Source organism: Aspergillus lentulus, assembly GCF_001445615.1.
Source record: "Aspergillus lentulus DNA, contig: Alt12, strain: IFM 54703, whole genome shotgun sequence".
NCBI classification, from domain to species: domain Eukaryota; kingdom Fungi; phylum Ascomycota; class Eurotiomycetes; order Eurotiales; family Aspergillaceae; genus Aspergillus; species Aspergillus lentulus.
This window is the reverse complement of record NW_028322115.1, coordinates 755444-770984: the sequence shown is the minus strand read 5'-3', so window position 1 is coordinate 770984 and position 15541 is coordinate 755444. Positions and strand designations below refer to the sequence as shown.

Sequence of the window (15541 nt, the reverse complement as noted above, 5' to 3'; positions counted from 1 at the left end):
TTCAGTCGAACATGGTAAAGCTGGTCGAACAGTCTGCGAACGCGAAGTCTCTAAGATCTGAGATCTGCAGACTTCGCTGTAGGCTTTGCCTTAGTCAAGGTAACTATTGCCTGCCTTGGCATGGATCGTTGCCTGCTGTGTTAGTCTGCTAGCCTGCGGGGAGATTCCGTAACCTCCCCTGTCTAGGTATTCTGTCACGAGATTACAAGCCATGGGATCAATTCACCACAAGGTCCACCTTGGAACTGAAGACAAGCAATGCCAGAATAACAGCGAGCACTATGGAGTCAGGAAGTCGGTATCTTGCTCAGCGTAATTGGAGGGAAGCCATCTAGGAGTGAGTCCGCAGGTATTGACCACTCGTATCGAGATGCATGAAGAAACATTCATAAGCTGCTCGGGGAACGGCACTACTTAGTCAATGTTTTGTACAATGCCGTCATCGCCTCGGAACGTACAAATCAGAGACCTGGGCTGCGGTGAGATCCGCAGACACCAGTCTGAAAACTGCAAAGCGTGCATGTTGGCGCCGCGGGAGGCTGGAGAAAGCTCGGAACTATAGCCGACAAAACATTAATGCCTCCGTGTTTCTTTAACACAGCATACAACGTGAGACGCTGATCAATATGAGCATTTTCAGTCTACTGGTCTCAGAATGCAATTGTAATTGCTGGCAAGGGTCATGTCCATATCATCTTGTGAAAAGCGCACCAGTGCCGTGACTCGTGAGGATTGTGTCGGCCCGAGCGAGCAATCTGCTCAAGGCCGAGCCGAATCTCGTGGCGGATCACAACTCCCGAATACCAGCATACATGGGCGGAAATGACGTCCTCGCACACACAATCGAGAGACAGTAAGTTGGCACCAATACTTCACTAGCAGTCCACGGATCCCTTATTGGCGATAGAAAGACATTGCAAGTGCGATTATGTCATCCCGTAACCAGTCAAAAAATTTTGCAGTGGAGCCACACGCAGCAGTGGAGAGAAGCGCCACATCTGGAGTAAAAATCTTAAGGATCAGCCAACGATCGTGGTAACCAGACATATGCAATCAGAGTCGCCCTCTCAGTTGCCCCAAGGGATATCCTATCGGAAACCAGGCAAGAGATCCGCTAGGCTTCGTCTCCGTTTCCTCTATTGGCTTCTACTAACAAAGGACAAATGAGAATGCAGCGGTCCTCTCGGTTCATCAATTCAAAGATTTCTCAAGACTATGACATAGTTTGCATTAGGAAACTGTCCCTGGACAGCTGTATGCAGTTATTTAGGATCAAACAATCAAACGCTCAGCAGTGGGGAAGTGGGCACTGTACTCCAAACGGAAATGAGCAGTGCGAGCACTATCTACCAGTGAGCATGAGCATGAGAATATCAGCAAAAGTCTTTCACTGCTTATAAACTCACCTTCATCCCTCAATCCCATTCTCATCTCTCTTCCCAATCCTCCCCTTGCTTCTTTTACCCCCTCTTTACCTCGCCCCTCTTCTCCGCATACCTTTCCACTTTAGCACTGCAGTGCAGGCTCATCCTTTGCTGCCTTGATCGCCTGTGACACAAGGCTTGTCTAGCAGTTCGTTCTGGTCAACACTTTCCGGCTTGTTGATAAGTCAATCAGACAGACAATTGGCAATATCGGTTTCGTAACCTTGTTCCCGTCTGGTATCTTGTATCGTTGTACCCTGTATCGCCATCTCGATATTCGTGTCCGCCTGCGACACCGGTTCAGTCCTATTTGCGTCTCCGGCCAGCAGTGTCGACGCCCATAGCAGCAATAACATTAAGCTATCCCGCAGCGGCCACCTTGTCCCTCCCAAGTCGAAGGCTTGTACGACGATACGCAACAACCCCTTATGCGACAGTGATTTCGGTCGCCCCATTCAAGGCTTCCTATCGACGCCCCACGCGGATACCCCAGCAGCTCGGCCTGGAATTCCTCATTCGACTCGAGTGCTATCCGTCCTCCATTGTCTTTGCTGACCTTCGCTTGCAACAATGAGCAACCTTGATCTAGAGAAGAAACCGAGCGTCAAGCCGGGGTCTAGCGACACCTCGTCTGGATGCGACGATGCCGACGCGATTCGACTTGCTGAGATGGGCTACTCACAGGACCTGCAGCGCAATTTTGGCGTGATATCTCTCATTGGTATTGCGTTTTGTATGTCCAATTCATGGTTTGGTATCTCGGCGTCCTTGGTCACTGGTATCAACTCCGGCGGCACAGTCCTCATCGTTTACGGTCTGCTGTGGATCACTTTCATTTCGATGTGTGTTGCCTCATCACTTTCTGAGCTCGCCAGTGCCATGCCAAATGCTGGAGGCCAATACTTCTGGGCTAATGAACTGGCACCCAAAAAGTACGCTCGGTTTGCGTCCTATGTCACAGGCTGGTTTGGCTATGCTGGGGCTATTTTCGCCTGTGCCAGTGTTGCTCTGAGTCTTGGGTCTGCTGGTGTCGGCATGTGGCAGCTTGGTCATCCTGAATTGTATGCTTGATAATCCATCGTCCCTCTTCTCTGCCGAAATGGCATCTTGCGCGTCGGGCTGACACTCCAGTTCAGTACGGTTGAGCCATGGCATGTGGTTGTGGCTTATGAGATTATCAACTTCTTCTGCTACCTGTTCAACTGCTTCGGAAAATCGCTGCCTTTGGTAGCGAAGGCCACCCTGTACATCTCATTGATCTCCTTTCTGGTGATCTTGGTCACAGTCCCTGCTTGTGCCAAGACCCATCCCAGTGCATCATACGTCTTTGGTCACTTTGTCAATTCCACAGGATGGAAGCAGGACGGCATTGCGTTTATCGTTGGCCTGATCAACCCGAACTGGATCTTCGCCTGCTTGGACTCCGCAACGCACTTAGCGGAGGAGGTACCTCACCCCGAGAAGAACATCCCGATTGCGATCATGGCCACAGTAGTGATCGGCTTCGTCACTTCCTGGACGTATTGCATCGCCATGTTCTTTGGACTCAACGACCTGAGCAAACTGTTGAGCACGGCAACCGGAGTCCCCATTCTGGAGCTTTACTACCAGGCTCTCCAGAACAAGGCAGGCGCTATTGTCCTTGAGACCTTGCTGCTGGTCACAGGCATGGGATGTCTAATTGCCTGTCATACATGGCAATCCCGTCTTGCCTGGGCGTTTGCACGCGACTGCGGGTTGCCAGGCCACAAGTGGCTTGCTCACGTCAACAAGACTCTGGACGTGCCACTGATGGCACACACTGTGAGCTGTTTCATCGTTGCCGCATTGGGTCTGCTTTATCTAGGATCGTCTACTGCGTTCAACAGCATGGTGACAGCATGCATCACACTGCTGTATCTCTCGTACTCGTGCCCCATTCTCTGCCTCTGGTATCGTGGTCGCAATAACATCAAGCGTGGACCATTTTGGCTGGGTAAATGGGGCCTCGCGGCCAACATTGTCACCATAGCTTGGACTGTTTTCTGCCTGGTCATGTACTCATTCCCGGCGACCATGCCAGTCACAACAGGGAGTAAGTGTTCTCTTACGTTACTCAACCGTAAAGCCCTTTGCTAACATCCTCGACAGATATGAACTATGTTTCTGCAGTGTATGGTGTCGTCGTCGTCATTGTCCTGATCGATTGGTTCGCTCGAGGCAGACGGTCTTTCAGAGGCAGCCAAAGCTGTTTGGAGGATGCAGCGGCATCTGAAACGGAAACAGAGCATTAAGTATGAGGTTGAAAGAGGGCTTGTCATTTCTTGATAGCGTTTATGCTTGTTTCTTGAGGCAGAATTCGACTGTGCCAGTGAGCCCGGAGCTCGAGCAAGTCATGGATCAATGTATATAGACGATACCCTACCGTGTTACATAGAGAATCAATAGACTGCACGAGTCCAGAATGAGGAGTTCATCTGCGTAATCCCAAAGCAATGCCCCCCGTGAGCTGACCGTTCTCGTAACAAGGACCAACTCTCTATCGAATGGAAGGAGGCCTACAACGCTGTAGCCTGTACGGGTCGCTGAAGAAGAAAAGAGACGTAGGAGAGGAGCAGAATGAACTCCAGCGACCTTGTGACCGATAACTATTCCTGTTCTGGTCAATTAATAGCCTGAGGTTGTATCCTTATCAGATGGAACAGTCACTACTCGACGTGACCACGCCTTAGCTCTAAGACGACGTAGGTGCTAATGAAGGGTTGGTATGAGTTGTGAGATGCGGCAGGGGAATTCTTTCAGCTTAATAGCTGTATTGGTATATCTTTCGTCAGCGTGAGTTACACTGCTTGAAGTTCTGGATGTCTTGATAGGATTGTGGTGGTAGAAATTAACTAAATTTCCATGCCCACAGCCAACTGGTGAGCTTCCTACCCGTACAACATTTAGAAGCCAAAATATCCCTATCTAATGGCGCATAGTGTCTTTTCTGATTTTTTCTGAAATCAGCATGAAAAGAATGAGTCTCATTGCGAACAATATTCCATTTTGAGGGCTGTGGAATTGTTGACAATTGATTTCCGTACAGTGGGGCGCATGTTAAAAGTTACGCCGTACCACACGAAAAAAATCTCTCATTGCGCTGGTTATTCACGGCCAACGACCGAAACCTTGAGACTTCTGCTGTACGTAATAGGACAGCCGTTGGTTGGAGTAACTCCAATTCTCCCCAGAATGATCTGAATGAGAGCGCTTCTAGAACTGATCCAAGGCTGGATGAGTTCTTCTCTCTCGTAAGCTTATGACTTGAATGAACTTTGTGCCTGGATTCAAATACCGTCACCCCGCAATCAGCGTCCCGCTTGTGTGACGTGAGCAATCATCAAGAGTCACTAAGACAAGTTCTGAAGGCGAACTTGCATGTAGAATACTTTGGAGACTGCGATTATCCTTTGACGCATCAAGTGGGCTTGTCTGACAAAATGACGGCCGCAGAGGCAACCATTCCCGAGCTGCTCGAGGAGCAAGCGGACTCGGTCCCCGAGTCCAGAGTCTTGATTATCATGACCGGAGGGACGATTTGCATGAAACAGTCGCCGTCAGGGTTTGTGCCAGCTCGAGGATTCCAGGAACAGTGCCTGGCCCGCGTGCCTACTTTCAACGATGGCTCCTCCTCCGCGATGATGGACGTTGTGGTCAATGCAGCGGGAGAGATCAGACCTCATCCGAGTCTACGAACGCCGCAGACGTTGTACGGCCGCCGGGTGAGATATACAGTGTTTGAGTTCGAGGAGTTACTGGATAGCAGCTCCATCGACGCCAAGGGTTGGACCGAGATCGCACGGACGATCGAGCGGAACTACACACTCTTCGATGCCTTTGTCGTGCTGCACGGCACCGACAGCTTAGCATATACGTGCTCCGCGCTGAGCTTCATGCTCCAGAACCTCGGCAAGACGGTCGTTCTTACGGGAGCACAGGCTCCGATGCTGGAGCTACAGAATGACGCTACGGATAACCTCCTGGGTTCTTTGGTTGTGGCGGGCCACTTCGTGATCCCGGAGGTGTGTCTGTATTTCAACAACAAGCTCTTCAGGGGCAACCGGTCGTGTAAGGTGGCGGCCAGTGACTTTGCGGCATTCGACTCGCCCAACTGCCCGCCGCTGGCGGTGACGACGTCGATGCGCACCAATGTCAACTGGGAACTTGTCAACCGGCCAAAGAATATCGAGCACTTCAGCATTCAGACAAATCTGGATACCACGCACGTGGCGTGTCTTCGCATCTTCCCTGGCATCAAGCCGGAGATGGTGGACGCCGTCCTGAAGCTTGAAGGACTCCGAGGATTAGTACTGGAGACCTTTGGCGCGGGAAACGCACCGCACGGCCAAGACAATGCCATGACTAAAGTCCTCGCCGATGCGATCAAGAGAGGGATCGTGATTGTTAACGTCACTCAATGTAAGCTCTCGTGCAGGGAATTTGCTACGAACGATGCTGACCACAACCAGGCCTGACCGGCAGCGTGAGCCCCGTCTATGCGCCGGGAATGAGTCTTTCCCGCGCAGGCGTCGTTGCAGGTCTCGATATGACGACAGAAGCCGCTCTGACCAAGATGTCCTACCTTCTGGCTCTTCCGAGTTCCACACCCCAGTCTGTGGCCAAGGCCATGTCGGTCTCGCTTCGCGGGGAGTTGACTGAAGTGTCGCAGCCGATGTTCCGCCACCCTGACGGTGCGCTTCCGGAGCGGGTGCAAACGCTCACCATGCTGGGATACGCGATCGCGCAGGGAGATTTCGAACGCGTTCAGGAGATCTTCAAGATCGAGCATCACTGGATCTTGAACGACGCAGATTATTCCGGAAACACCCCAATCGTACGCATCTGTCTATCCCTGGGTCTTCAGAGAATGAGCTAACGTGTAAATCGCAGCATCTTGCCGCAACCTCTCCGTCCGTCGAGATCCTCCGCTTCCTTCTGCTGCAGGGAGGGTCAGTGCATATTCGAAACCGCAACGGGCGTACACCGCTGTTCCTCGCCGCCAATGCCGGGCTATCAGAGCATGTCCTCTTGCTGCGCAAGTCAGGCGCGCATCTGCATTCTGATGAACGACAAGCGGCGGAACTCCTTGCACGGCGCAGGCCCGCCGTTTGGGGTCTAGCCGGTATTGGACCGAGGGAAGTAAGCGACCGCGAGATGGAGGAAGAGGACGAGTCGCTTCTGGGACGACGAGAGATCCCGAGTCGTATGCTGTTTGGGTCTGCTCCGTGATCTTCTAGACCATTTCTTCTCCGCAATAGAAATAGCGTGGTCAGTCACTTGACCTGTTCGTCTGGTTCTAGATTAGGGGCATGACTGCTCCTTTATCCAGCTTAACGACTTATAGACGTCTAACGATACTAAACTATAGGATTTAGTGAACTTATTATAACAGTTTAGTGCAATGGTCCTTCCAGCCCGTACCTGTCCAGAGGTGTAGTGTTTCAGGCAGAGTCGACCCTCCAAGGATTTATAAAGCAATATAAAAACGTGACTAAGATCCGCGGAGATAGTCATCCCCAGGCGATAAGCCTGATCGCCCTAGCCAGAGGCAAATTGATAAGATTGCGTTCTCACTCTGCAAGCTGCAACCTTTTCATTTCTACGGAGTAACTCTCTTCGATCCTCGTACCTATCTCGAGAGCCTACCCTAACAGTCCAGACACAGTTACAGTTTACAGTTTACACTACAGTCTACTCAGTCTAGCGGCTAGCTCCTTGTTGTCCGGGGAGTACCTTACCCCGCATCCGGGAAATGCAGTTATGCACCATCAGGAAGATAGTTCGATTTACACTTTCCAGCCCGGCCAGTAGAGACGGAACTAGTGGGAGTACCTCGAGAACCGGTGATCGAGCGTGTCATGTGGTTGATTACGAGTTTTCTAGATGCGAACTAGCCCGTTCTACGATGTTACCTATCGGCGCTGATAATGATATTACCTGAGGTGATTTCGTGATTAATTGATTGATTGATTTCTTCGTGGTGCGATTTGGATGGGCAATGGTGAATTCGAGGATGCGACAATTGTCAATGACGAGATGAGCAGCCAGAATTGATGAAGATTGTGTCATTGCTGTATGGGATGAGGATGAAGTTGTTTGTTCCAGGTGGAAGGTGCCAGCATTGAGAGACACCGTCGGCAGCAATGAAGAGGAACAATCAGCTTCGATCCGGAGTCCGGAAAGGAGCCGGAACGACTGCTGTAGGCTCTGGACTTGTCACTTGACCATGAGCCATGACGATTAACTAACGTTAGGATTTTTATGCTAATTGTGGGTTGAATATCCGCTAGAATAGACACCTGTAGTTGTTTGATGCTTCACCAGAGTATCAAATACCGGCGATTGATGGATCAATAGTCGATGCCGTGCAAAGTGCAACAGTGACCTCGTGGGTAATTCCAGCCCAAGATTGGCTGTCCGCTTATCCCGGCAGGCTCAGGATGGACGCCGGATGGGTCTTGAAACAAACGTGCTCTGGAAGGAGGATTCTGCTGGTCCTTGTTGGATGATGTTCGATATTATTCAGGCTCTTGAGACATAAGAGTTAGAAGGAAGAAGCTCTTGGCGCAATTGTTGATTAGCACCAGGACCCAGGTACAAAGTGAGCCTGGCTAGCGATGGAGTATGCATATGACAAGGGTCCATACTTGGAACCCACGTTGCAGCTTGATGCTGGCTTGCTATTAGGAGGTAAGAAAACCAAAGATTCTACATAGATTATCTAGCACATATCAATTCAATGAGGTTGAAGTCGAGCAACCTGCAATGACTCCCGTCGTCATAGGAAAGTCCTTGAATGCTGATTGGCCAGCAGGTCGATCACCCTACAGCAAAATACAGACAACCATCAAAAATATGCACATTATAAGCATATATTCCTGGCGCATGAATAATGCCAGCGTCGAAAGACCTATTGTTTTTTTATGGCAAGTCTTTCCTAGCAGTGATATGATATTATTTATGGATACCTACTCCAAACTCCAAATTTCAAAGTTGCATCGGCAATGTCTCTGCCAGCATCCCTGAGCATCGCAGTGCATCCCGAGTTACGTAAATTAAAAGAACGTGTATGGCCCAACGTGCCACCACTGCCTTGATTCCAGCCAGCATCTCAGACTTGTCGGTACCTAGTAGTGAAGATTCTGGTGAATTCTGCCCTCAAAGCGCGGTTATTGCGATCATGCACCATCGACTCGAATTTCCTGTCTAGTCCTGCTGCCCACCTGCCATCCGGTGCGTTGTCGCCGGTGCCATTCCGTCTTGGGTCCAGATTCATTGATCAATCGGACCATGTGGATTCTTTTACTTGAATGATAGGTAAGGTGCTCGTCGTAGCAACTCTTTGGTACGAAAATCAACATAGCGGGTACTCTACCAGCCCACGTTTCTCAATCAGGGGCTACCTGTAGGCAAGTGCGAGCTTGTCAGAACACAGATAGATAGTCCAGTAGACAGACGGAGTGAATAAGGTGCTGCCCGAAGTCAAATCCTATTACTCGATAGTTTCAGTGGTTCGGACCTGAATCGGAGGCAATGGTGACAAACCGCGACACTCTATGACACTGAATGAGAGACAACGACGATGATTCTCTGTGATTCCTTCTCTCTCATCCGAAGTTTCTACTAGTAACAGTCGATAATTGTTGGCAACCCCAGACGATCCCAATCCAGACCAGTGACTAGTGCCTCTAGTATTATTCTTAGTGGGAAGGTCTGAGACTCTCAAGTATTGACCCATTCTGTAGATGGATAGCATCGGTTCCTCGCAGATTTCAATACACGTCGCAGAGTATATAAGCCCAGTGTGTGTTACAACAATAATTTCTGCATTTTCTGCAGCCAGAAACCCCCTATACTTACACCCAAAGATCTCTTTTCTACTCGAGAACAAAGAATAAGGACAAGAACATTTATATTGCATCAGTCCATCAGAAAAGTGGGCTGCGAATCTCGGAACCGACAGGCGCTTTGCACTGGATCCACGGCCAGCGTCATTTTTTTTTTTTTTTATTTTGAAATTTTTCTACTTTGCTCACGGGGTCTGGAGTCTTTTTGCGAGTGCTGATTTTTCCCCTATCAATTCTAGTGCGTGACCCATTTGCGCGCTTTATTATTTGCTTAGCTCTATTTTACAGTATTAATGGGTTTTATTCTTTGGAGTAGATATATGATTTAACGACGGAGTATACTTAATCGCTTGGGCGCTGGTCAGCATCGGCCGGATTCAACGTCACCAGAATCATTACCTTGGGGGCACGGAGAAGACCACCTTGGGAGCGGCATACGACAGTTGTCTATGTTCTTATTTCATTGCACAATTCGCTCAGCTGATTGCGGCAGTATTTTATGGTTGCGAGAACCACGTTGAGGGGCATCAATTGATTCCCATTACTACATCGCCCGTACTACTACTAAGGTACTATCAACTAGTTATACAACTACTGCCCCCCTCTCCTCCTCCGCCGATTTACCCCACCGTGACTTTTTTTTCCCTTCTTGCCCTCATCTTAGTTTTGATGCGGCGCCTTTGGGGTCGAGGATTTCCTTTTCTTTCAAACACTGACTGAAGGCTCTTAGAGTCAATCTTCATACACAGAACGATCATACGGGCCATTGTCTTCCTTATAGAACCGCTCCAGACCTACTCCAAACCATCTTTTGCGGTCTCCGATCTCCAGACTCACCGTTACTCTATTGGGTCAGCCTGATCCTCCGGCTTGCTTCCCCTTCCGCCCCTTTCTACCCCGCATCCTCTATTTCCGCCCATCTCCTTCCAGCCGACATCGTTCTCGGGGTTGAAGAGCTCGTCGCTTCCGTCTGACTGTCGCCCGTCCCGTTTCAGAGATCAGCACTCCGAATGACACAACAAAGAAAAACTATTGCCGTCGTGAATGCGACGGGCCGTCAGGCTGCCTCCCTCATCCGCGTCGCTTCTGCCGTCGGTCACAATGTTCGAGCTCAGATCCATTCCCTCAAGGGAATCATAGCAGAGGAGCTGCAAGGACTTCCCAATGTCACACTCTTCCAAGGACCGCTGCTCAACAACACCGCGTTGATGGACACCCTGTTCCAAGGCGCGAACCTCGCGTTCATCAACACAACATCACAAATGGGGGACGAGGTCGCGATTGGAAAAGCACTGGCGGATGCTGCGAAACGGGCAGGGACCATCCAACATTACATCTACAGCAGTATGCCAGATCATTCGGTTCATGGCCCGTGGCCTCCCGTACCCCTATGGGCTCCCAAGTTCACCGTCGAGAACTACATCCGACAACTTGGACTGCCTGCGACGTTTGTGTATGCAGGAATTTACAACAACAACTTCACAAGTCTACCCTACCCTCTCTTCCAGATGGAGCTCATGCCGGACGGGAGCTTTGAATGGCATGCGCCATTCGACCCGGACACTCCATTGCCTTGGTTAGACGCCGAACATGACGTGGGGCCCGCGCTGCTTCAGATTTTCAAGGACGGGCCCAAGAAGTGGCACGGTCATCGGTAGGTTACCCGAGAGAAATACCCCGGCCATGGGAGAGAGTTGCTGATGGTTCTCTGTCGCACAGGATCGCCCTTACATTCGAGACCCTATCCCCCAACCAGGTGTGCGCAGCTTTCTCGCGCGCCTTGAACCGTCCATGTCGTTACGTGCATGTCCCCAAGGTTGAAATCAAAGTCAACATTCCTGCCGGATACCGGGAACAGCTGGAAGCCATCGAGGTGGTCTTTGGGCAGTGCAACGCGCCTTATTTTCCTCAGCCCGAGTTCTCCCGTCCTGCGGCCGGTTCGCCCAAGGGGCTGGGGCCTGCCAATGGTAAAGGCGCCGGGGCGGGAATGATGCAGGGCCCCGGAGGGGTCGTCTCACTTCGAGTCACCGACGAGGCTCGGCAGCTGTGGGAGGGCTGGAGAGACATGGAGGAATATGCGCGAGAAGTGTTCCCGGTAGAAGAGGAAGCCAACGGGCTGGACTGGATGTTGTGATACAAAGCACAACTTGAATCATCGCTCCAATTTTCCAAGCGTGCACTCATTGTTGCACTGGAAAATCGTTGGCGAGTTGTGGAACACCGTCGGGGTGCCTGTTGAGAACGCACCCCTGTCATCAGCTGATAAGAAAAAAAATATACCCCGAGGCCGTTGCGTCCAGTCGCTGAATGAGACCCGATTGGCTCGATACGGAGGTTGCATTGTCTATGCGCCACTAACGATGCTGTGCCCCGTCCTTATCTCTCTCTCCGTCTCACCTCCTCTTAATCATCATCATCATCATCGCCTTTTATCCGCTCTCACAAATCAATTAATTTCCAACCGCATTGCTGGCGAACGGGTTTCATCTAACTTTCTTGGAGACTCTCATACATGAAGGAACCACGCACACAGCTGCCAAGCAGACTAAAAGCCCTGCTCACTGCTGACCTTGTGCTTGGATGAAAATGGATGTCACGAACTCTCTTTCTCTATTTAATGTTCTTTCTCTGCGCTATGACCGACTCATGAAAAGTTGACCGCAGGTATCGCTGCGGTTACGACCTGCCACAAAAAGTTCTTGTCCTTTTATTAAGTACTATATTCCCCTCTGGAGTTTGGTAACCAAAATCTCATCTTGGTGGCTGTTGTGGCTCTTTAGTTAAACTGTACTCTTTTCTCAGTCAACCTTGACTTATTCTCACTTTGGCCTCAGATAGCATAGCTCACGGCTGAATCTTTCACTTCAATTTAAACTTCAAATTCATCCTCCGTGCATCGCGTCAGGAACACTAGAATACGTACCATAACCGGGAGACTTACCCCGGTCCCAATTCAGGATGAACCAGCCCACAACTCATCCCATTTCCCCGCAATATCTAGATCTAGTAACCAAGGTGCTTAGTCTAGTGGCAATATAATGTAGTCAAGATAAGCGAAAAAGCAACGCCCTCTAAGATTCATGGGTGATAGTCTAAGGTAGTCTAGTCGGGTACGGAGTTGAGCCGAAGCCTGCCTGCCCTCATTTCTTTTTCCAATGTCGATCATTGCGTGTGGTGTGGCGTGTGGCGTTTGGTAATGAGAATCTTGAGTCAGGGTCATGTTGATACTTCTCAATCTCTATCCATGGATGAAAAACCGGGTGTTTTGATACTATAGGAGTTTGTACAAGGGATTCCTGTTGGTTGTTGGATAATTCGACCGAGGTAATGGTCAGCGCGAGTTTGAGACGATATCTCTTCTTTCCTTGGGTCTTGTAATTCCGTGTAGTCTGATGAGTGCTACGGTTTCGAATTTGGTTGTTATCGCTCAAAGAAGAGTAAATTTACACTGATGGATCTCAGGCAGACCGATTGTCGTGCAGATGTGACGTGTACCAGGGCATTATGTCAATGCTCAGCTGAATCATGATATCCTTGGTACTCAAACTTGAGAGACTAGAAAAGAGAGAGATACAGGTATATTCTAGAGAGGTACCGGTATGAGATCGATAACGTAACATTCCTCACATTCTTCTCATCTAAATATGAGGTATACAAATGAATACCTCTGATTGGCTCTGTCCCTTAGTCAGGAACAGCTCCAACGGTGACATCACCTGACCCTAAAGCGGCCATCCGCCGAGTCGCGAACGGGACAGGAAATTATTGCGATTGCCCATCTGCTCGGCGTTACCTTACCTTAGCAGAAATTTTTTCTACCCCTTCTTCTCCAACTTTTTCCTATCCCATCTGCAACTGATTTTTCACTTGCTTGATCTTGACAATCTGCTCAATTGATTGCTCTATAGCCCTGTACCCCAGCTCGCTCACTGTTCTCCTTCATCTCCCCCTTTTCTCCTAGCTTATCGCTCCTCATCCTTATCGGTCATCATGGGTGCCGAAAACGGTCAGAAGTCGCTCTCTGAGCGCATTGAGATGCCTGAGATCCCCATGGAAGTTGCGCGGGAGTTTGCGCTCCTGGAGCAGAGATTTATCCGCGCTGAGACCGACCGCTGTAAGTTGCCCTCGCCATTCATATCTCCTTGGGTGTTACGCGTCCACCTCATATGAGCACCTGAATCTAACTGTTTAGTGCGCCGGTCTACTGTTGAGAACCGCCCCCTGTGGGAGAAGCGTAGCGAAATCATCTCCAAAGTCCAGGACGACTTCTGGGTTCGCGTCCTCTCCCACGCTCCCGCCGAGATCGACGAATACATCCAGCACTCCGACGCCGCAGTTCTGGGCTCCGCTTTGAAGGACCTCACTGTTGAGAGATTCGAGGTCGACGAGAAGGGCAATGGCGAGCCCCGAAGCCTTCGTTTCACCTTCGTGTTCCGCACCGGCGAGGAGAACCCTTTCTTCGAGAACGAAAAGCTCGTCAAGGAGTTCTACTGGCGCAAGAAGATCACCAAGACTCCCAAAGGCAAGCGCAGGACATGGGAAGGCCTCGTCTCTGAGCCAGTTCGCATCAACTGGAAGGAAGGCATGGATCTGACCAAGGGATTGCTCGATGCTGCCTGCGATCTGGCCGAGGCCGAGAAGAAGGGTGGTGACCGCAAGAAGCTCCCCGAGTTCGAAAAGCTCGCCGAGAAGATGGAGGAGCTCGAGGCCGCTGCCATGGAAGATAACGATGAGGACGAGGAAGACTTCCCCACCCCTGCCGGAACCAGCTTCTTCGGGTTCTTTGGTTACCGCGGCAATGTTGTCTCCGCCGAAGAGTCCAAGGAAGCCAACAAGGAGGATGATGAGCGATTCGAGAGGGCCCTTAAGGGAGAGAAATTTGATGATGAGGAGGATGACGATGACGAGGAGGACGACGAGGAAGACTCCTTCGATGAGATTGAGATCTTCCCTGACGGCGAGGACCTTGCGATCGCTCTTGCCGAGGACCTGTGGCCCAACGCTCACAAGTATTATGGTAAGACACTCTGCTGTAGAGACGATGCGACGGTGTGACTGACTCGATTCCAGGACAATCTTTTGAGATTGGCGATGATTATTCTGAATTCGATGAGGACGAACTCGAAGATGAGGAGGACGAGGAAGACAACTCTCGGCCCCGCAAGAAGGCCAAGGTTTAAAGCCTTCGTCCTGCTTTGATTTCAAGTAAAATGCCATTTCGTTACTTTCGTGCCCATGGGTGGATATCTGATCTCTAATCACAACGCGATTACCAAAATTAGTAGTAGCACGAGGACGAAGATGAGAGCCGCGATGCAGAATGAAGACATTGTATCTAATGAACCAAATGATTAGTTAACTGCTTTTGACTACGTTCTCCCGGAACTTTATGCAACGAACAGACTGAGTACACTTACCTTCGTTCTTTCGCACGATGTGCTTTATCCGTGACATCCCGTTGCTCAACTTGCCCCCAACCCTATCAGCCAATGTATCCACCTCGTCGATCATGACTGCCTGCTCTTCCAGTTCTCTTCCCATATCATCTGCCTGTTGTCGTAGGTTGCCCACGGTCCGAAATACGCCGTCCAGCTGTTCATCTTGTTCATGCATCAGCTCCATCTGCCGCTGCTGCTCAAGAGCAGCGTAGTAATCGTCCCCTCGATCATCCGCCGAGGGTGACAGGACATTATCAAAGTCGGCCGGATTGGGCAGTCCTGACGTAGAGCCTGTAGCTGCCCTTGTGCCGCCAGCTGTGTCGGCAGTTGTGACGACCCTCTGCAACTCCTCTCTCATCTTCTCAACCTCATCTCCAACCTCGTCCACTAACTTTCGTCGGCGTGCGACTTCTTCGATTTCGAGGCCATATCGGTACGGGTCTTGCTCGATTGCGCGGACACTCTCGACGAGATCATCCAGATCCGCGGTTAGGTCTGTCAGCGTAGCCTCGAGCTCTGAGCGGGCTTGTTGGAGTTCTGGATTTGATGGCGATTTGGCAAGAGATCTGATGCGGAGGTATGAGGAGAAAAGGGGTCTGCTGGATCGCAGCGTCGATAGGACATCTCTATAGCCGGCGAATGGTTAGATTTCCTCCGCCGAGTCACCTAACGCGGGTGAAGTAGTCAGGCTTACGCTTGTACTTGAAGGAAAGGGTCTGTGCTATCCATGTTGTATATACCAGTAGATCAAAAGGGCACAAATAAAGACTAAGTAGAGCAACTGTAGGGTCGCTTGCTAGTTCAAAAGGTA

General features: G+C 50.4%; 5 protein-coding genes across 5 annotated transcripts; 4 read left to right on the top strand and 1 right to left on the bottom strand.

The window, feature by feature from the left end:
- Positions 1-1994: 1994 nt before the first annotated feature.
- Positions 1995-3697, top strand: ALT_6215 (putative choline transport protein Ctr; the record flags this gene model as incomplete). The annotated part of the gene is made up of 3 exons (XM_033555519.2): positions 1995-2485; positions 2561-3498; positions 3555-3697. The coding sequence occupies 3 exons, from the start codon at positions 1995-1997 to the stop codon at positions 3695-3697; spliced, it is 1572 nt and encodes a 523-aa protein (XP_033411410.1).
- Positions 3698-4885: 1188 nt separating this feature from the next.
- On the top strand, positions 4886-6674 carry ALT_6214 (putative lysophospholipase; the record flags this gene model as incomplete). Its single annotated transcript, XM_033555520.2, has 3 exons — positions 4886-5864; positions 5915-6279; positions 6336-6674. The coding sequence occupies 3 exons, from the start codon at positions 4886-4888 to the stop codon at positions 6672-6674; spliced, it is 1683 nt and encodes a 560-aa protein (XP_033411411.1).
- A 3628-nt stretch (positions 6675-10302) lies between these two features.
- On the top strand, positions 10303-11426 carry ALT_6213 (NmrA family NAD(P)-binding protein; the record flags this gene model as incomplete). Its single annotated transcript, XM_033555521.2, has 2 exons — positions 10303-10946; positions 11012-11426. The coding sequence occupies 2 exons, from the start codon at positions 10303-10305 to the stop codon at positions 11424-11426; spliced, it is 1059 nt and encodes a 352-aa protein (XP_033411412.1).
- Positions 11427-13282: 1856 nt separating this feature from the next.
- Positions 13283-14472, top strand: ALT_6212 (histone chaperone napB; the record flags this gene model as incomplete). Its single annotated transcript, XM_033555522.2, has 3 exons — positions 13283-13406; positions 13485-14309; positions 14363-14472. 3 exons carry the CDS (start codon positions 13283-13285, stop codon positions 14470-14472), a joined length of 1059 nt encoding a protein of 352 aa, XP_033411413.2.
- Positions 14473-14550: 78 nt separating this feature from the next.
- ALT_6211 (SNARE domain protein) lies at positions 14551-15459 on the bottom strand (the record flags this gene model as incomplete). Its single annotated transcript, XM_033555523.1, has 3 exons — positions 14551-14627; positions 14710-15356; positions 15425-15459. 3 exons carry the CDS (start codon positions 15457-15459, stop codon positions 14551-14553), a joined length of 759 nt encoding a protein of 252 aa, XP_033411414.1.
- Between the last annotated feature and the right edge of the window lie 82 nt (positions 15460-15541).